This window comes from Palaemon carinicauda, chromosome 22 (genome assembly GCF_036898095.1).
Source record: "Palaemon carinicauda isolate YSFRI2023 chromosome 22, ASM3689809v2, whole genome shotgun sequence".
NCBI lineage: Eukaryota > Metazoa > Arthropoda > Malacostraca > Decapoda > Palaemonidae > Palaemon > Palaemon carinicauda.
In genome coordinates this window covers 3421618-3444378 of record NC_090746.1, presented here as the reverse complement: position 1 = coordinate 3444378, position 22761 = coordinate 3421618, and the positions used below count along the sequence as shown (strand labels likewise).

Below are 22761 nucleotides of genomic sequence, written 5' to 3'. Positions count from 1 at the left end.
GTTGCCGGTCTAACCTCTGCTAACTAGCAAAGGGTAGTTACACCCTGCTAAAAGTCTTAGGGTTAGTTTCAGCTGTCACCAAAGTATATCTCCACTGTAAAGAATATGGTATGTACATAGTGCAAGAACAACTTACACTTCACACAAAATAGCCTTGGCACTATTGAAAGAAAACTAGTAAAACCTTGATCATTAAAACTAGGCTTGAAGGTACCTACCAACACTTAAAGACCCAGGAGTCTCAAGAATAGGAAAAGAATAAGTCTTTCTACACTTGTACAAATTTATTACTAACTTTCTAATATTTGTACACAAATCTTACAATATAGACAGCAACACAAGCTTATTCCATTTCATATGTGCTTTCCAGGCTGGATGGTTCCTCCACTTGTATCTACGCTTACAATGCACTGGAATCTTATTCTAAATCTGCCTTCTTAAAGAAAATAAACGAGTTATTTCTGAAAATAAAGAATTAAAGAAATACACTAAAAATAACCAAATATTCTCAGAAATCTATCTTTTCTTCAATAAATGTAAACTTAAAGAATCCCAAGTCCAATCAATTTTCTTTGAAGTTTGGTGTCATTGTAAAAACAGAATTAATTTCAACACGGTGACATGAGAAATAGTTCAAGAAAACAAAAACAATGCCACCTAGACAACTGCTTCTATCTCCTATCATGAAAAGATACCACATTTATATGTGATGTGACAACAGAATATCAATATACAGTAAATCAAAAGTTTGTAGCTGGATCATAAATATTCAACATAATGTATTTATGAAACCTAGAATTGTCGTTTACCAGCCCAAGAGACCAAGAACTCGAGAGCTTATCAGACCCGCAGCTATGTACTTTCGTAAACAAGCAAAGCAAGGTGGTTTTCTGTGACGTGAAAGTGCTTCTTATCAGTTAAATTGCTTCACTAATGAACTACCATGTGAAAAAAAGAATCAAACTATTCAAGTTTCTAATACATAAAAAATTTCCTTGAAAAAGGCAGACAGCATCCCAGTCTGCCTTGTATGATTATGGACCATACAGTGCCAATGATCAAAGTTATCACTTGAATCAAAGACTTACCATGAGCACCTTCAAGACAACTGGAATACAAATTATTTATGGAATATAGATTCTTTGGGGCAAAGCAAGCATAGAACTTCCATGACGATAAAAAAAAATCAATATGAAATACTAAAAGAGCATAAAAATTTCTTGCACCCTAGAACTAAACAAACAAGAACAGGTGGCCACTGTTCACGTCAAAAGCACAAACTGAAAATAACAACAAACACAGTGATAACTGATATTAGGAGACTGTGCCTGCCTGACTGATTGTTGATGAGAATTTTTCTCGAGCAATTACAAAGTTCAACCGGCAACTCCTTATTTCATTTTCATTCTACAGAAAAAAATATATATATACTTCACGGGTGAGTACATACACCTCATTTATGATTACATATATATACAATTAAATAACGAACATTCTCACACAACAGCACAACAGAGTGCTGTGCTGGGCATCGTCAATAAGGTGGTCAACAGTGGGTCCGGCACCTACAGCTGACAGAGATAATGGTGGGGAAAGAGGGGGAAAGGTTGGAAAAGCTGTAAGATAAATATAGAGCTGAAAAAAATAAATGAAAATTTACAATGCATACTATCATGTCATTTAAATTGCCTGAGATGTATATTTATACTGTATATACTTATAAATATATACAATCACACTAAGGGTGTTTATCAAATAAACTGTGATGACCAAGCAATTCCAATCCAAATGAAGAGAATTTTATAAAGTTTCTCTGGAATTTTTGCCAACGATGCAAGAAAGGAAGAAAGACATCTTTAATTTTCAACAGATGCAACTAGTGACTGCAGCAGTTTGAGTTTCAATATACATATTCACTTTTTAAGAGGACTTTATTTCCCTTTACTCATCAATAAGTTTTCAGTGAGTAGTCATAGTAGTAACAACAACAATAATGCAGTACATTCATACCATAAACAAAATCACTCAATGTAGATTTAAAAAAAAATCCAAGGTATTAACCTATTAAAAATACTGTATGTATTTCTCATCTGAATTTATCATTAGTAATAAAAGACTCCTTATACAAAAAGCTACCATGATCAGAATCTTTAAACATTGTGGTGAACACCTGTACCTCTTGAGAAACGACCATTTCTGTGACCCATCAAGACATAAAAATTTGCACCATTGCATAAAACCATCAATGGTAAACTATTCAATCCCAAGTAAAAGAAATAACCTTATATAAATTCTAATATATTCATCAATGTTAAAGCTTCCATTATATTTGTAAAATGAAATGAGTCAATTTCCAAAGACTGTAGGAAATAAAAAGTCAAAATATAGAAATTAGTACATAACTATGCTAAAAGGATGGAGCAGTCACATTGTACTTGCTATGCAATGACTCGAATATTTATGTCACAAAAAATGCAGGCATTTATCTTTAACTAATAGGTGTACACTGAACACATTCAATGCTATGATATCTAAGGATACAAGAAATGGACAGATGTTTGCACATTTGCATACATGCTGGACTAGGGAACAACTGTGGAATCAACATAATGTTATCACAGTTATGAACCAGACAAATGAGGATTAACATCTGGTCATGTCTAATAGCCACTCTTGACACTATGCAACAACAGATACAGATGCATGCATCACATGTATATATCATGATTATACATATTTATAATAACTACATTCAATACAGCCTGCAGATCAATATGGATAAAACTATGTAGCAGTCCATAACTTGATCTTCAAAGTCGTGCAATTGTTTGCAGTTTCAAAGTAAGCTTGTATAGCATCTGTGGAAAGCACAAGTAAATAAAACTTCTGACTATATCAACAACCTTTCCTCTCAACATAAGGTAGTAGTAAAAATCCCCAAAATAGAAAGAAATATATGTATCAGTACTGTTTATATATATATATATAAATAAATACAAAATGCAAGGTGACTACTCTGGCATATACTACATAACTCCTAGAGCAGCTACTAAATGGTGAGACTACAAATCGATAATTTCACAGCTGATCAACAAAAACTAAGAGTAAAAAAAGCTGCTTTCATTGTAGACATTGTGGGTAGAAAGTTAATATTACTCAGCACATTTGGGATTCCCTTACAGATAGAGAAATTTCCATTCTGGAGTTATGCGGTAAGAGTGAAAATGCATTCCCTTACTTGTTATTGTGAACTTAAAACACAGATCCGGTGAGACCTGAACACCAACAGACCCCATCATCCAACAGTCAAGAATTACCCACAACAAGAAAACAAGGACCCCTTGCCCAACACACCTGCTGACAAACCGGGTTAAGGATACCCACAAATGGAATGAAAAAATTAGGGTATAAGGATATTAAACACTATGTTAACAAATTACAGTAATAAATACTTCATACAAGATATACCATAAGATCACTATTAGATTTATTATATCACATAAAAATGATGTCTTCTCTAGGACTACACCTCACTTACCTTTTACACCTTCCATTTTGCAAGCAGTTTAAGGTAAAAAATTTACTACTCTGCATCAAGTAGTCTGTTTTTTCTACTCCAACAGAGAAAATAAAGAACATCAGCACTTTCTTATAACAAAAGAACATCAGCACTTTCTTATAACAACAGAACCTCACTCATCAGATCACTAAAAACAAGATCTAGTCAACCCCAGACTTCATAAATTCCCTTTATACTGTAAACTGAATTACACTGCTAAGGAAAACTAAAAAAAAAAAAATGTAAATGACTGGCCCCCTCCAAAAAGATTTGATAATATTGAGATTATTTCTACAGACCAAGCCTTTACTATCAATCATCAACCAAAATCAAGTCAACCTGTCATGATTCACTTTGCCCAGACTAAATATATACATCAGAAAAAAGAAATCAAATTGAAAAGTAACAACACAGGTGATGTTTTTTTGGATTATAAGGTTAACAGAAGCAAATAACAATCATTTGATATATAAACAGTAAATCATATTCTATTCACATAGGAATTGGAATCGAATTCTTCAAAGGAAACATGACTTGGCTAAGGCTAATTACAAATAATGAAATAATCTATTTAGTAAAACTACTGTACAGTACATTCAAACCACACTCAAAATGATGATAACTATATACTGTAAGTGTAGTTTGGTTATGAAAATTTAAGTCTTGAAAATCTGCTTATTGTATGAATAACTAGGGGTGAATACGGAATAAAAATACAGCAGAAGCCTGAGAATATCTGTTGGGAATGGAAAAAAATCAAGGAGACTTCATAGAAGTGTCAGCTAAAGAAATAAAAGCTAATGAAGTTACTGGGCTCATTTAGTACAGCAGAAGAAATTTTAACCATCTCCACTAGGAAATACAAGTTTTAAACTTTCAAAAATTTAGAAAATAAATTTCTACAACACTTAACCCCACTAGCCAAATCTTTCAAACAATTTTATTCTTGCTTTGTTTATGATGTTAAGAGCTTCATTCCCTTTACAGCAAGAGAAAATTTTACGACAAACTTTCATCCTTTACATTAGAGTCTCAGCTATGATCTATCACTGTATTTCATTTACGCCACTTTTCCTCTTACGGCCAAAATTCTTTCTTCTGTTCATTTCCTATGCTGACAGTGCGGATTCTATACCATTTAATTTTGTATCCGATGTATTCAAGATTATTTGTGTATTTGTACGAGTTCTGCTGATTGTTTCATCTACATAATTAGTACATTTCTATTATTTATGCAATGTAAAAGTGTAAATACATATATAGTATATATACCAGTATATTAGTATCGATATGAAAGCATTTATGCACATATATGCTACTAAATACTTTTACCACTATCATATCAAATCCTACGGGGAATAAGATTTCTTTATGCTGAATTTAAACTGAATTTGGGGCTAATTTCTCTTAATACATAAATTATATACACTATACATAATCTCTATCCAATGAAGAATTTAATTTCGATATTTTCCCCAGAAATTAAAGTTTCCCTCAAGATATCCAACGAAGAAACAAAGGTTTAATTCTAATCAAAATAAATAATTTCCTAGTTGCTCAGAAATACCTAAAAAAAAAAAAAAAGTATTCTAGAAATTTAGGTCCACCAAAACAAATCAAGGTATTCCCCCAAAAATGCTGTTGACTATGTAATTGAGAGGATTTCCTTATCTTTTAAAGTTTGATGACTTCTTGCATCATGCTTCCTTAACATTCCTACAAGAAATCAAATGTAATTGTTACCTAATGGTTAGGATCTTTATCATGAGAACACCAACGCAAGAAAAAAAATTATGGAATAGTAAAAACCAGTTAATTATCATACTTTTCAAGAACTTCAGTATAGAGTACTGTGGTAACTACTGTATATCTAAATCAAGGACACCAACAGGAATCCTTATCTACTGTACTAAACCAGGTACAGTAATATTTTCCATAAAATTTTTCTTAAAGAAAAGTCATATAACCCAAAATTCTATCATTGAAAAATTCAGATTTATTTTTCCTACATTAAAGCTGATCAACCAGACTACTGTACTACATGACTCCAGAAGCACCTCAGGAGAGGTTACATTATTGTGATCATCTTCTTCATACTCCTCATTCCTTGTCTTATAAGACTAATTCATTCTAGTGTCATGATATCACAATTACTTTATATATACCTACAGGTTTCTTTCTCCAGTTAGTTGGATAAGAAATAATCCAGTTACTTGTAAAAAAAAAAAAAAAAAAGGTATTCCAAACTTCCACTAGAATGACAAAATGCAAAAAAGTTGAGTAGAATCATAACCAATCAGAGCTGGAAATTTAAATAAAGCACTAGGAGTACCATTGTATTGAAAGTGTTAGTCTAGAAAAAAAGGCAATTCCCTTCAAATTTTACATATCTCCCAAGCTAAAAATGTTTGCAAATACAGAAATGAGCATCTGATAAAGTCCATAAACTACTAAAATTTCAGAGCAACTCTTTTTATCCTGACTATAAAGTCTCGTACCTTTACAATTTGGTCTAAAGTCTGCTGCCTACATGCATTCAACCATGTAACTTCACATTTCATTCCAGTGGTAAATGAGAAACACACTATGAGGCCACAGAGCCCTAAAATAAAACTATCTACTGATATAAGAGATGACTGCCATAAATGTTGGGCCTGTTATTGGTACACGCTGTACTAAACAGATGAAGGTAAAAATTCTAACTCTTGATACTGTAGTTATAAAATCCTGATGAACACTAAGCCTATGATGATAGTCTCAAATACATGACTGCATCAGAATTGAAAATCTACTATATCTGAATACAAGTTCTATATGCTACAGTCATTGTTTTCCCATGGTCTAGAAATCATGTAATCAGCTGATACAACAATAAATTTGGGTAATGCAAAGCTGCACCTTGAGCTGAATGAAGAACCACAACTATAAACATTAAAGACCTCATAAGGAGAAGTCTGCTGCTGCAAATAAAAATGAATTTCTCAGTGCTCATGATAGTCATATCTTGAAGGAAAAAACAATACTCATACACTTTCCTCCTCAGCTTACTACATAGTGCTGTTCCTAAATAATTGTAGAGAGATTATGCCCTTAAAAAATTATATACGACCTGTTATTAACCAGTAATGCAGCTGTCCAAGACAAACAAAAATCTAAAAATTACTAGGTGACGGATAGCCAGAATTAAAACAAAATGATGCCATCATAATATTAATACAAAAAATACAACATTACTGATAGTAAAATAAAAGTAACAAAGACCTGGAAAAATAAATTGCCTTATAATGTTCAAAATTAGACAAGCACTGTGGAATTGGTGATACGTACTTGTGAATGTAAGGGATATGATAAGCCACTAAGAATAATATCCCATAATTGGTCTGAGCAACCTATGTATCTCATAACTGGATAATTTCAACTTGTTAATGGCATATTCTAATTTACTTGAATCACAAAAATTTTTACCTAAAGGTCTGTAGACTTTAATGTTACCCATCAGTTAATCTTTGTGGAGATAGCATCATTCTTAATACCACAACGTTCAGCTGTATTTTAACATTCCCCAAAATAACCCTGAAAACGAATTATATTTTATATTACTTTAAAAACACGCGAGTCCATTTCAAAATATGCAAACATTTATTTTCCTATGTATATTGTATATTCCAATTAACAGTTTTAGACAAATTCATATCTAAATGGTTTTTATTTAACAAATCATTCTTCAATCACTGAACATTACTGACTTCACTAACTGATAGAACACTCAAAAGCCTTTCTTGATATGAACATACATACCTTTTTTTTTTTTTCATACATTATATTCATATATGCATATACATTCATAGTCATGTAAAAATTTCCCCTAAGTCTTGACCTCTTGTTATATATTTCACTAGCACTATTCCAGTACATCACTTTCAAGAAATTTAACACATTAAGTATCATTTAAAAATTTATTGTTAAAATTTCTATGTAAATAAAAGAAACAATAAAATTCCAAATTAACAGTAACACAGTACCTATAAACACTTGAATTTCATAGTTTCATATCTCTTATAAAAGCCAAGACCAAGTTTTAACATTTTTCCTTGATGTAATACATAAAAATAATCAGCGATGTTACGATATAGGAATCATGTTCGTAACAAAGATGAATTACGTATTCATAATGGACAGATTGAAAATAAAAAAGAAACTCCAAAAATTATTTCCTGTTATTCTGATAAATTCACTTATGGCAAATTTTATTATGTCTGTCACTGGCCTACATTTTAATTAAGTCATTTAAGCTTTGATTTCTTAAATAGTGTGATTTTCCAGAATCATATCGTACAAAATTTGAAAAAGAAAACTACCGTTAGTTTTCCATAATCACATACAAAACATCCTGGAAATTTCAGTCATCTTTCTCTGTTTCACACCAACAATTTCTTAAAAGGGCACAATTAGGAGCTGGGGCGGAGCTTAGCAGGAACAATTATCACGATTTTGCTGAGAGTCATTGTTCAAGTTTGTTCGACCTGGCTGAGTTGGTTTATGCTGGACCCCGGATTCAGCTGCATTCAAGTCCAAGCTGAAGAAAAAAAAAAAAACTATTAAACAAAAATACAAACATGTTGAATAGGACTTTAAAACTTGAAGACAAGATAAAATCTCATGTGAAAATGGGACCTTTGAATACTAAATTACTGTATCACCAGTGGTAGCTTCCCCTTTGAAAGTTAAATTGTAAACCAGAATGTCAGCAGAGGTTTTGAGTTCATATAATTAGTCTAGACAAACTTTCTCTTAGATTTGAAAGGGGTCCAATCTACGGATTATATTCACAATGTATATATCAAAATTAATTCTTTTATGTACTATTTGTCTGAAAAGGCAGGATGATCATAACAAAAAAATGTACGCTTTCTGGACGTTTGTATGTATGTGAACAGTATGGTGGAACTAAAAAATAAGATTCACCTGTACATGCCCAACAGTCTCCAAAGACCAGATAGTGCATAAAAATTTACATCCACCAATTTTCTAAAACGTTATGAATTATTATGATTTTAAGACAAAATTTCCTTCACAAAAACTCATTAGTCAAATGTTTACTTTATTAATGGTCCTGTGAGTTTTTTAGTTCATCAGTCTTACATACCAGAGATATGTCCTACTGAGATAATTCATATTTTTAGATATCAGACAACAGACTAATTTTTCAAGACAGAATATAGATGTAGGCCTACAGGCTTTTAAGAGGAGTTATTTTGGGGTTTAAAAACATAGTTTGCTTCCTTAGAACTCATCATGAAGTATACGCCTGACTTCATAAGCCGAGATGCTGAATGCCCAAATGTATTCATATTCATGAAAAATTTGGGTAAAGAACTTGTGAGACTATAAATATTTACAATAGCTCCTAGGTTTGTAGATGTTGCACTAAGTAAATCTATGCTGTACAAAGCAAATTGTTTATATTAAGTAAGACTTTTATAATAGTATATTTACTATCAACATATGAAGAGATCATCAACCCTGTAAGTCTGTGTCTTGATGGAGGCCTTTTGCTTATAGCATCTTGCTTTTCCAACTAGGGTTATAGCCTAGCTTGTAATAATAATAATAATAATAATAATAATAATAATAATAATAATAATAATGATAATAAAAATATCATGAATGAGAGATATAATAAGGACCAAATCCAAAACCAAACCCAAAGAATTCTAACCCTTTATGAATATAAGATTTATTGCATCAAACAGGGAAATCAAATACAAGGAAAGCAGCAAGTATATTCATTTGTATAAAAAGAACAAAAAATCATTACTTTATTTCATAGTAATTTAATACCTAATTACACAGAAAGATTAACAAGAGAGAAAATGAAACTTATGGTTTGTGAAATTAATAAAAAAGAAATCTCCAATTTAAAATAATTGTTCATGTGAAAAATCATGGTAAACGGATCTGAGACAAAGGAGATGAAAAGCAAACACTGCCTGTACAATGATCTGCACACTCAAACAACTTGTACTCGATCAAGGGATGTACATTTCTTTGGACTTGTTCCTACGTGTATAAAGACCTTTCCTCCCTTAAACCAGGGAATGTCTTCAGTGGAGTTGGAATGCCCGTTGAATTTAATGAAGGGTTGACGTGGCTTATTGGCAACGTCTCTGGTTGGTGATCGCCAGAATGGGGTTCAAATCCTGCTCAGACTCGTTAGTTCCTTTACTGTCTGCAACCTCACCATCCTTGTGAGCTAAGGATGGGGGGTTTGGGGGAATCTATACGTTTACCTGCTTACTCATGAGTCATCAGCAGCTATTGGCTGAAATCCCCTGGTCCTAGCTTGGGTAAAGAGGGGGCTTGGGCACTGATCATATATAGACCAATATATGGTCAGTCTCTAGGGCATTGTCCTGCTTGCTAGGGCAATGTCACTGTCCCTTGCCTCTGCCCCTCAAGAGCGGCCTTTAAACCTTTGAGAGGTAGTTAACAAAAAGGGGCAGGGAACACTGCCTACCTTCCTGTTCAAGGCTCTTAACTTTTGTCTTCGGCTGCCACAAGCAATCTATTCAAAGGCTTTAATCTTTTCCCCTTTCTTACTGAGTGAATGATTGATGCTTAGATTTGAATATGACTGTGAAACAAACTTCGTAAATGTGGGGAAAGGGGTGGGCGCTGCAACCAGTTCATAGCTAGATTGACCTTATATCTACACTCTGTACACTTTTTGTAGGGACACAATTGTTCACAACCATCCCTTGCTATAGTGTGTGGATTGTTGCCTTCCGTTGAAGTTTTTTCTTTCAGGAAGATAAAGAAGGCCAAATCTTCTTTGTCGTCATATTAGACAATGTCTAAGAAAAAACTTTACAGCACTTTTCTCTCATCATCCAATTTGTCAGTTGTTAAGATCCTTAGCATACACCCCTGGCTCAGTCCCCGAGGATTATCCTTGCGTAGCGGAGAGGTTTCTTACCTTGTGGGGATCACCAGCAATCAAGTGGTTTGCCACACAGGTAGCCAGCAAGCTCCCTGTTTTTTGTTTCCCTGTTCTAGTCACATGGACAGTGTTTGAGGATGTCTTCCATCACTCACGAGATCACATGGACGCCTATGCTTTTCCTCCCTTCAGCCTGCTTTGCTGATCACAACAGGCCTCAGGATGACCCTTGTGGCTTCCAAATGACCACAGTGGTATCCTGATCTGTTAACACTTCAGCCAGGGTCTCGAGAGAACTACCCATATGAAAGAGTTTCCTGTCAGCTGCACCTTCAGAGGTACCACCAATCTGTGAAGATGCTTGAACTTCACAGCATCTATGAACCAAAGGTTTTTTGTGAGGGACTACAGAGATGTCTGGATACCTGTGGGCCATCATCTGTGATTGGGGTTGTAAAAGGGTTAATTCTATGGTCGGAGGATCCCTACTGCAGATAGCAGACATCCTCTTTTCCCCTCGCCATAAAATAATCTCTCAAATGTAGTTATAAAAGGCTTGAGTATGGTCTATTAAATGAGAGGCACAGACCTCCCCTCTTTAAGGGAGTTGTTCATTAGACAGAGATCTACTCTCATGTCTCATGACTTTTTGCTACCCTCACGATCTACGAAAAGAGTAAGCGAGGGTTGAGTTGAGGGTTGGAAAAGGTCTCTATAGTTATCTGCCTGAGCTCGTGGCCAAAACTTAGGACTCATCGACACACGACCCCCAGGTTTGAGACCTTCTTCATAACCTCTATATGAAAGTAATTGAGAAGGAATACTTTTATGTTCTGTGAGGATTCTGCAGTGCTATATGAAGAAGACTCGACATCTCAGGCCTAAGTGTCAAAGACACTTCCTTAATACTGGCAGAATCAAGAGATATCGACACAACACAAGTCAGTCTCTTGCTTTATGAAACAATCCATAGAGCATACATTTCGACTACTGAGAGGGTCGAGGTACCAACTCGGACAAGAGCATCTTAGCCTTCAAGAAGAATCTTGCAGTTGGCCAGGTGATGAAGGCAGGAGTTTGGAAGGGCCAAACAACCTTTACCGCTTTCTATTATGAGAGTATACCCATAAATCCTTTGACACTTTTATTCTTGGCCCTGCGGTTGCTGCTTTATTACTGTAGCTAGCCCAGCTTGCATATGGGACACAAAGTATCTTGTCTATGGCAACATGTCAGTGTAGGTCTGCATGTAAAGTAGAATAACCGACTCTTCAGCTTCTTTCCTTTCCCCTACTTGGGGATAAAGTAATTGTACTATTACGTGCTGAATTGGACAATAATTCTGGTGAGCTACACTTAAGAACAACCATCTTATAAAACTAGAGCTGTAAGTAGAAATTCTCCCCCATCCCCCCTCAATGAAGAGGGAGGATGATTAAATGAATAACAAACCCATTGGTTATATACCAGGTATTTCATTTGTGACTGCATCTCCCCTTCAGGGTAGAGGGATTCCTCATTTGAACAAGTATCAGATACATATCAAGTACAGGCCATACAGGGCAAGACCTTTCAGCTTACATATCCCTATGTTGGGCTGACAGGATGTTGCTGGGGTTGCTCCCACATGGAAGTAAGGAGACTGGCGTATTCTACAGAAAAAAGAACCAACTAATTTGATTCTAGGGGGCCAATAAGTGAGTCTCCCCTCTTCAAAGGACCAGGTTTGTATACTTGTAGGAACAAATAACTATTTAAAATAAACACATTTTTCCTAGCTACAAAAAAACAAGTTTTTTCAATTAAACTCCCCACCTCAACCACCCCTTTTCGTTCTGAGATGAAGGTCATAAGTGAAAAGCCTTTGACCATAAAGTTAGCAGAACTACTTGGCCCATGTTCACTATCTTTTGTTAACTACCTCTTTAACAAATTTAACTGCTCTGCTGAAAACATTTCCTATTTTAAATGGATTGAGTTTGAATAGCTAGGAAAAACACAATTTCCTTAAAAATTTGTTAGATTTTAAAGGATTCAAGTTTGTATAGCTATGAAAATTAAGAATTACTCTAGCAAAAATTTTTTGTTTCCAACAAACTTAACATAATACTAACCTGCCATCCTGGATATTCTGATATATCTTCTTAGCTGTTTCAAGAAAGGCCTCTTCAACATTTTCTCCCCTAAGGGAAGGGAAAAAAAATATAAATCATTATTTCATGCAGAGATTGTTCTTTTTTGGAGAAAAATTAAATGGAAAGAACTTCAACATGATTTGATGGGAATATTGTTAACAAAAAAAAAATTATATGTAAAGGATCATTTATTTGCTGTAAATATATATAAAAATCCATAAAATTTTACTTATCGAACCTATGAAATTTTATATTACGCATAAAATTACGGAGCCCTTGGTTTACCTTCTTTCATGCCAAACACTTATGCCTTCTTTATATACAGTCAGCCCTCCATATTTGGAGGGGTTAGGGAAGAGAGTCAGGTGCAAATATCGAGAATTCGTGAATGTTTGCTACCTTAGGCTAGGTCCACTCGTAACCTACCAATGAACTAAGTAACCCACTGTACTGCACAACATTGTTTTCACGTTATTTCTATCATGGTACCGTAATTCACATTACTTTTCCGAGTTAACTGTACTCTACATTATTAACACAGATTCAGTATGAGGTAAGAAAGCATACAACACGAAAGTAATTGCCACACTACCCATATATAAGCAGTAACAAAACACTTATTCAAATCTGATATTTTAGAGTAAAAAAGTCACTAATTGTTGATGGTTGAAATGCACTCAAAATTGAAAACAAATGTAAAAAAAATGCCTTAATGAAGCATATATAATTATAGCATTAAAAATCATGATTTTAGAATAAGCTACGTTTAAACAGCTAACAAAATCAAATACCGTGTTTAAATTCTTGGCCTACAGTTTCCTAAACAGTACAGTCCAATACAGGACAGTACTGTAAATATATCATTAGTAATTCTTTTTCTATCAATGTATAAATATTTATCATACAACAAGTGAAAAAATGATAAAAAATTACTTAAAAAACATCACAAAGTTCTGGTAAAATCTGTGTCATATGATGAAATCCGTAAGTTACCACTCGTTAAGGACTGCGTTCATTGAGAGTGAAGTGTACTACCCGTGCAGTTGTGTAGGCCTACAGGAAATGTAATTTAATACTCTTACGTAACGTATGTACAGTACAGTACGTAAATCAACATCCTTTCTTTACATTAAATTTTAATCTAATATCCCTTCAACACATTTTCTTTCTTCTTACCATCTCGATCGAATTTTCAGCTTATTAGTTCCATTTAATAATATTTGATACCTTCCTGCATAATAACTTGAACAGCATTTCAGTTTTAAAAAACTAAGTGGAAAATAGGACTTTAGACATTTGGTACATTATTGCTTTCATTCCTATTATTCATGGATTTTTATTGTTTATTATACCTTTTCTTATTGGTTATTATCCTTATTTTCTTTGCTCAGTATTTCCCATAATATTTCACTAATTCACTTAAATATTAAATATAATTAATACAAAATATTATGGGAAATACTAAAAATTTACTCGATTAAACATGGATATTCACAATTCATCGTTGTATTCCGACGTATAAATTATTTGTCAAACTCCCCTGAAAGATTACATTAAATTGCTTTTTTTATAAATATATTTTTCCTCTATCTCTTATGTTAACATAAAAATTTCACTTTTTTTTTTTTTTTTTAAAGAAACCTCGTTACACATAACATAAGATAAGAACATGAAATATGTCACGCTCTACTTTCCATTCCTTTTCAATTTGTGATAGATTTGTAGTGGTCAGATTATAAAAATGGGTCTGACAGTTTTGATTGGTTATGACCTAACTGAACTAGAAGGAAAATTGCATTTCAATATTTGAGTATCATAATTAAACAAATTTCATATCTCGTGGCTGTAATTCTATATATATATATATATATATATATATATATATATATATATATATATATATATATATATATATATATATATAAAAAAAAGAAAAAAAAAAAAAAAAAAAAAACATTGCAAATTTTTTCATTAAATAAAGAAGTTACCGCTTGCAATAAATAATGAATAGATTATCATGGATCTTGAAACTTCATTTAAATATATGGGTCTCTGAACCACTAATAACCAAAACAGCAAATATAGAAGAGGCAAATACCGAGGGTCAACTCTAGTATTTACATAGACAAACTATTTTTTACATTATAAGTAGATATGATTTACAGTATGATTTACTGTATACAAGGAGGTGTACAGAGTTGAGTATACAGTACGAGATGCATAAACCCATATATACGAGCGAATTTTATAAGGAGATACCTTTGGGATGGTTCTTCAAACTAAAACCCCCAGTAAGCTCAAGGTCACTGTAAATACATAAGTGAGTGAACTTTGCTCAAAATGACCTTAAAACCATAAGACTTGCAAATAACTTTAGAACAAAGTCTAATATGCCTATTTGAAACTTCAAGGACGCAAGTAAGACCCTTAAATAACAAGAGTATATTTTTAACACAACACTTACGTTTTTGCACTTGCTTCCACAAACATCAAGCCGTTCTCTTCAGCAAATTGCTTAGCTTCTTCATACGTAACATCTCTCTGAAATAGGGAATATACCATGTAAAAGACAAATACTATACCATAAGAGTAGTTTTAACTGGCCGATCTAAGAGAAATTTCATGAATACCTATGAGGCTAACAAGAACCAAGCCAGGATTTGCAATTAATGAAAAATTCTACTAAAAAAATATGAATTATGCAGTAAATATAGTAACATGACACGTTGTGGAGAATCGCTTTTTATGCTTATTTTTACCTCTGTCAAGGAAGTTGAGAGAAGGTTATTTTTTGCCTGTTTGTCTGTTTGTTTGTGAACAATACACTAGGCACAATTTTACTCCTAGAGTAGTGAAATTTTCAGGGATTAATTGTTATGTTGAGATGTGAAAGTGATTCAATTTTGAAAGTCCTAGGTCAAAGGTCAAGGTCAAGCAAAAGGTCAACCAAATTAGCCAAATACACCTACAGTCTACATTGATTCTGGGAAAGGCAAGCTGGTTTCGAGAAATAAGCCATCATGACAGAGGTCTGCACTCTCAAAGTGCTCTTCTAGCTTTAACATTTGCTTTGTCTTGGTTTGTCAAATCCTTCAAAGTGCAAGAGAGGGAAAGTCAGAGAACAAAAGAGGTTGGCCATGTTATGATTGTTTGCAGCAAGTGTGTTGGAATAATTGAAGGTTGTTTAAATTTTTTTAGTAATAGAGACTAGAACAGAAGTGGATTTTTTAAGTGATTGCTTTTTTGACTGACTGCAGCAAGACAGACTATCATTCTCAATTACTTGGACTGATTATTTACCCTAATACTTTGGAAGTGCTTTTATTTACTTATCAGTGAATATTATTGTATCTTTCTTGGTGTGCTTGTGAATGATAGTTATTCATCTTTTTATTATAGTGTGATAGATTAGTTAGCTAGGAGTGTTTCTAAGTGTCTTTTACTATTGTAATTTTATTTGCAGATTGCACTTTCTCCTTTTTTTCCCTTCTCTTGTGAATGCAGATCTCGGCCCGGACAGGAACAAAAACGAGAAACATTTGTAAAACATATTAGGATTATCGATTTAGGTGAAGAGGACTTTGATTGAATAAGGACTGTGGATGGACTATGATTTGAGTATTGATGATAATAACAACTGGGAACTGATACAGTGTGTGTCATTGACTGCTCCGTCCAACTGAATGCCTGAGTTCACAGTAAACCCACGGAAACGTGTGAACGACGGGCCCCGTGTCGCCCCTACACACACACACACACATATATATATTATATATATATATATATATATATATATATATATATATATATATTTATATATATTTATATATATATATATATATATATATATATATATATATATATATTTATATAATTTCTTTTGCAGTTTATATGTTGGGTTGAGAATGAGTTAGTACTGTATTAAGAAATATAGTTTTAAGGATTATCTTGTTTTAAATATCCTTCCTTTACAAGAGTCCAGTTGTAATATAACAAAGGTAGAAAAGTTTGTATTGCAGATATTATTGTCAGTAAGAAAGATTCAAGGGTGGGGGTTATGCTGTTGCATCCTGTCACATTATTTTGTTACCCAAACAGGTACTGCTGACATGAAAATGATAACTGGACTGTTGGATGAAAGACAGTATTTGGACTTAGAATTAGAAATGTAGATGAAAAATGGAGGAGGAAGCAACGAAACTAAAGGAATTGTGGTAGAGTAGGGAACGAGAAGAGAAGTTCTTAGTAGAGAACGAGTAGTTGAAAGATTAAAAAAAAAAAAAAAAAAGTGAAAGGAACTGAAAGAGCTGAAGGGAATTGTAGGAAGAGTGGAAGAAGGTGTAGAGATAAGGGTAAGAGAGAATGATGAAAAAGTGGACAAACACATGGCAGTTATAATGGGGCAAGTAATAAATATGATTAGAGTTCATGGATGAAGATGCAGTTGGAGGAGTTTCCTCAGCTTCAAGTAAAGAGTCGGTAGTGAAAGAAAAGACTAAGGTAGGTGATAATTGGGAAGAAAGTATTAGTGATAGTAAAGGAAGAAGAGGGGAAAGGTAAAAGTGCTGTGAGGAAGGAAAAGAGAAAGTCAGGAAGAGAGAAGTGATGATCATGAATGAGTGAAAGTGGTTAGCAAGAAGAAAGGTAAGAATATGATTAGGGACAAGAATGTAATTATAGAGTTAGATTCACTGTAAACAAATCAGGAAGAAGGAAACAAGAAGGAATTTAGTAGTGATGCTAGTGAGAGTGAATGAGGAGTTGTGTAAAAGAGTATATACGAGAGAGGTACCTCAGTGAGAGAAATTCAATAAAAAACAGTAGGGATGTATGAGAATTGTTTAGTGATTAAGAGAGGTACTGTCAGGATAAGTATGTTGATGATGATAAGAGAGTTTTGGTTAGAGAACCAAGAGAATATTTACCAGGATATTTCTTAACTATGTATGGAGTGACTGAGTGTAGGTGTTAAGTATGAAATTAAGAAAAGTAGACAAACTGAACATGTAAAATGTATGAAAGGAATTGAAGGATAGGCGTAAAAATGAGCTTGACGAGGCACTAATGAATGTGAGTGAATCTGTATCCATGTATGTATGTCAGTTAGAAACATTAGCAAGGAAGCTGTATGGGGACGAAAGGATAAATAAGAACAAGGAACTGATGAAGTTCAAGGAAAAATACAAATTCCTTTAATACTTATTTGTTTCTGCACATATATTGTATAAACATTTCATTCTTTAAAATAGAGCGACTCGCTCATTGATGGTACGAAGTCCCCTAGAACAAAACTGGAAAGATCTTTTCTTCGTTGAACATGTCATCCTTCCTTGTCTCAAACAGGACCAAGGAAAGTGGCTGCAACAACATCCTAACACCTAATAATAGGGATGCAGAAACTAACAGGTCTTCTGCCAGTGATGGCTTAAAAGGAAGCTAGTGCTAAGACTGAAAATCTCTCTTAGTTTTAAAAACTTGCACATCAAAAGAAATGTTTGGTAAGACACCAACCCATTCTCCCCATTGCCAAGAGGTTGGAGGGGTTACTTCTTGTCAGACATAGTCAGCATGAAAGGTGCTCGTCTGGTAACTCACTAGGATCTGACTTCAGACCAGCATTTAACGGTTGGGTCTGCAACATCCTCTTGAGAGGGAAAGAAGAAAGATGCAGATGAGCCAGTCATTCTACCTCTCCTCGAGTCTCTCAACGAACCCGTACCTTAGATGGGATGCATACTAAGTATAGTAGGGAAGTTGGGAGTGCTAAGCAACTACCGAGCAGCCACATCGGGACCCCAAGGAAAAGGGGTCTAAGAGTTCATGGGTAATGTTTGCAAAGTAGAGCAAAGGTGGTCCAACAACTTCCGACCAGCCTTCAGTTCCAAGTACAGGTAAACCAGAAAATTTCTGACAGGGGTAGGCTTGCTAGCTCTTAATTGAAATGGCAAATGTGTGCACTACCCAAATTTGGATCTACAAAAGAACAGCCTAAAAAAAAAAAAAAAAAAAATAGCGACTTTGTGTCAACTTACAAGGAGTGATAGGATAAAAAATGTCCCAAACCAAACTCCTCAGAGTCAGTGAGACAACAAGGGTGATAGAACCCCCATCCCTCGAAGCCCTGACATCATAGACACCATGAAACTCCTCTTTTCTTTTGTTGATGCACAGAACTAATACAGTCTTGAGGGAAAAATCTCTAAAATGCCTTCTCAAGTATGCTGTGGGTGTGCACACCACATACCAAGAGGACAAGGCTCATTCCTCTTAGGCTCTAGTGCAGACAAGACTGCCTCGAAGCTCACTTAAGAGATAGAATCATTTCCACGAGAATAAGGGACTCGCACTCTATGTCAAATAGCTTTTTTGGCAGATGATGACAAGGAAATCTGTGACCTGCTTAAAAGTGCTTTGACTGGAGAAGCAAGTTCTGAGTATACCCCACTGTAAAGCCTCTCTCTAATGCGGACCTACCCGAGAGATAGCACAACAAGACACCACTCGACTTGGGGCAACCCCACAGTATCCCAATTAGGGGACCAAGGAAGTTGACAAACTACATTTTGCACTGACTTTGAGGGCACTTGCTCTCTGGAGGCACTGTTACCTGCTACTATCATATTGGAACCATTTGCCAAACAGAGCTCACAGTGCGGTAGACAGAGTCCTATGGAAAAAGGTGCAAGGTGAAATACGTCGCTCCCTCCCAAGCATGTAGGGTGGCTCTCCTGCAACCTGTACCATAGTGGTAGTGGTCACACAGGGCTCACACACTGCTTGATGGATCTTGAAGGAATCAGTCAGCTGGTGAGCTTCAAAACTCCTTCCAGACAGAGGAAAGTAGCTCTTTTACGGCAACGACCCTCTTTATATTTATGGCAGGAATAGGGAAGGTGTGCAAAATGTCTCTCTTTTGCCTGGTCTATTGCCATTGTTGGGTCCAGGCTGAGACTATTCATCTGTCTACAATACATAGAGAAAACTATTATATCGGGTTCACAATTGCTCGACCAACTACAAAAGGTAATGGTTGAAGGATGGAAGCCAATAATTCCTCCAGAAAAGGGAGAGCAGCTTCCTAAGGGTCAGCAGGGCGTTCCTCCTATGTCACGACAAGAATGAAGGTAGAAGCCATGCTCACCTGCAATTGGCAAATGGATTCACCTAACCGAACCCTAACTTAACGGTAAGCAGGCAAGATCTGTCACTCTCTGCCAGAGGAGGAGAGCTCACACTAGAATTCCCAAGGAACTTTTTGTTAGAGGCCTTCTACATGACTACTACTGCTTATTCTTCCTTCTAAAAAGTATCTGAAGAAGAGAATAGAAGGGAGAAGTTTGTAGAGGAGAAAAAAAAGAGCAAACTGAATTTTACTTCCACGGCCAACGATTCTTTCTTGTCATCATGAGTGGTTCAGCAGTCCCTACTGATCAGAAGAAGTGTACTTCCTCTCTGAGTTTGCTAATAGAGTACAAGAATAAATTCCCAGTTGAACAGCATTCCCTGGTATTCTTTTTTTGTATGGGTATGAGATGAGACTCTCCCAAGTCAGAGTTCTTAGATTGTAATAAGAGCTAGTTGTCATTTATATATAGGCCTGGAAAGGCTATGAAAAGATTAGTCCAAGCAACACAAGCTTAACACTCAAGTTGGACAAATGAACCAAAGAGGCATTTCTGGAATGACTGAAGGCTTACATACACAAGTCACTCTGATTAACAAAAGCATGAAGTCTTCCTCCCTAGAGGCTGAGTATGGAGGAAATGTTCCAATTAAATACCGCCTGGCAAGTACCACTTTGGCTGAGAGGAGTACGAGCTCGTACTTGGCCCCTGTGATGACTTGTGAAAACCCACAGGGAGAGAACTAAGAAGGCTGTACAAACTTCCAACACAAAAATCCAGGATTGTTCCACATCTGTCACTTGTCCAGAGATGGAACCTAGAAAGTAGGTATGCAATGGATTTGGAAGGAAGAGGAAGGGAATGTGCAAGGCAAGGCTTCCCTCTACAGAAAGGGACTTATCTATTTGTTCCTATCCTCATAACGTTCCTCTCGGACTCAGCCTGGAGGGGAAAGAACGGGAGAAGCTGGGTCCATCTCTTTCTGGAGGAGGAAGCTACTGGTGGTCATTGTTGGGATTTGGAGAAGGATGGAACCTTCCTCAAACCAGAACCAAATGGTATGGCCTCCCAGAGGGGGTTGGTGGTCATGGCCTTCCTCAAAACACCAGACTCCTTAAGGGACATCAGTATAAATGGTATTCTCTTCCACCACTATCAAAATATCACCCTCCTGATAGGTGGACATGGAGTCCAGTACTATTGTCTCTGTACCCAAAAACTGCTATTGTGACTGACCATCAATCAGTCAATGGTACGGTACCTCGATGCATGAGATATGTGGTTGTCAGCTAATACTGGGTCTATTTTCTTTCCCAAAAATATGAATGCTCAAATCCAAACAGATAAAGGAATGTATAATTGCGGGGCAGGTCATGAATTGGGCATTTAATGTCTTGGAAGCAATCCTTGGCCCCAGAGAGCAGGAGTAGGACTTGTACCACCCCTCTAGATATGGGATGTGGTCAATGGGTTGCGCAGCTCAGAACTCAGAACATCATAATGGGGACCATTCACCGATTGGCTCGGTACAGTCCATAGTGTGCAGTACTGGTACTAAGCAGTATAATCTCCTCTTTTGAAGTTATATAAGTACTTGTGAACGAAAGAGACCAAATTGGTACTCAATTGTCCACATAAATGGTGAAGGAGGGTGCTCAAGTTCCTCAATCTCCTAGCCTATGTAGTGATCTGGCCCCATTGGGATCAACTGGTAGAGGCACTGTGCGATTGGCTAATGTCCGGTGTGATTTGCAGCAGCCTTGAGCAATTGGCTGAGGCCATGTGTGATTAGTTATGGCCCCAAGTGATAGGTGGCCGAGTACATGACCAATCAGCAGCAGTCATGTGTGATTGGCCCTGTACAGGAACAATTGGCTAATGCCCAGTGTGATTGACTGCAGCCCACGGTGATTGGATTGGTCACCTGATCGCAAACAATGGCCACAGTTGCACCGGTCATACCTTGCTAACCTGCCCAAATGGTACTGGTTTGTGAAATAACTCTGTAGAGGCATGAAGGCGTATTACTATAGGCTCACGATAGCCAACGCCACACTCACCCCGGTACCGGTGAGTACGTGAGCTCTGTAGGTTACGCTCAGTAACAGTAAGAGTAGGGTAAACGATGCCCATCCAGCCTACAGTACGGTACTGGAGATTGATTCGAAATAGGGCCTTTCACCTCCTACTGATAAAATGGAGGCAATGTCACACCAGGCTCACAATTGCTAACCAATCTCAAAAGTACCAGCCGATGCGCGAGCTCTGTAATGGCATGAGATGGTAATGTGAACAATACCCCAATTGGCCAACTGTGCAGTACTATATATCGATTCATTTGGGACCATTAACCTGTAACTATTGAAACACCGGAGGCCCTAACACCATGCTCAAAATCGTTAACCAACCCTAAAGGTACCAGTTACCCGTCTAGTACCGTAAAGCATAGAACGTGCACCCTCTATATTGTGAAACGAGCAAAAAAGGTGGACACATACATCTCGATCTCCCCTAGCATGTGGTGCTGACATTTCGTCTGAATAGGACCACTCACCTGCTGCTGGTGCAACAATGGTAACTGTAACACCAACTCTCTGCTTGATTAACCACAAAGGGACCAGTTAGCAGCCGAGTACTGTCAATCTCACCGAACGGAGGAGAGCGATCACTACAAATCCCAAAGAACTTTTAGCGAAAGGCATTCCCAGATGACTAATTTCTTAGTCTTAATTGTCTCAAGGAAAAGATGTTCAACAAAGGAAATGAAGGAGGGAGATGAATTTAGTAGGGAAGAGCGAGGGTGAGCTCTCTTTCCCCTTGCCTCATATTCTTCCTTGCTGTCACACCTTCCCCTTGCCTTGTATTCTTCCTTGCTGTCACACCTTCCCCTTGCCTTGTATTCTTCCTTGCTGTCACACCTTCCCCTTGCCTTGTATTCTTCCTTGCTGTCACACCTTCTCCTTGCCTTGTATTCTTCCTTGCTGTCACACCTTCCCCTTGCCT

The 22761-nt window shown here is 36.0% G+C and overlaps 1 protein-coding gene across 6 annotated transcripts in view; it reads right to left on the bottom strand.

The window, feature by feature from the left end:
* Nucleotides 1–265: 265 nt before the first annotated feature.
* The window catches only part of Rab14 (RAS oncogene family member Rab14), a 74157-nt gene continuing 51661 nt past the window's right edge, over nt 266–22761 (bottom strand). For all 6 annotated transcript variants that reach the window (XM_068345908.1, XM_068345910.1, XM_068345913.1 and 3 more), the window contains 3 exons: nt 15099–15175; nt 12614–12682; nt 266–8135 (listed from right to left, as the gene is read on the bottom strand). In XM_068345908.1, the coding sequence (XP_068202009.1) occupies nt 8027–8135; nt 12614–12682; nt 15099–15175 (255 nt within the window). In that variant the 3' untranslated portion in view covers nt 266–8026. The remainder of the gene's footprint in view (nt 8136–12613; nt 12683–15098; nt 15176–22761) is intronic.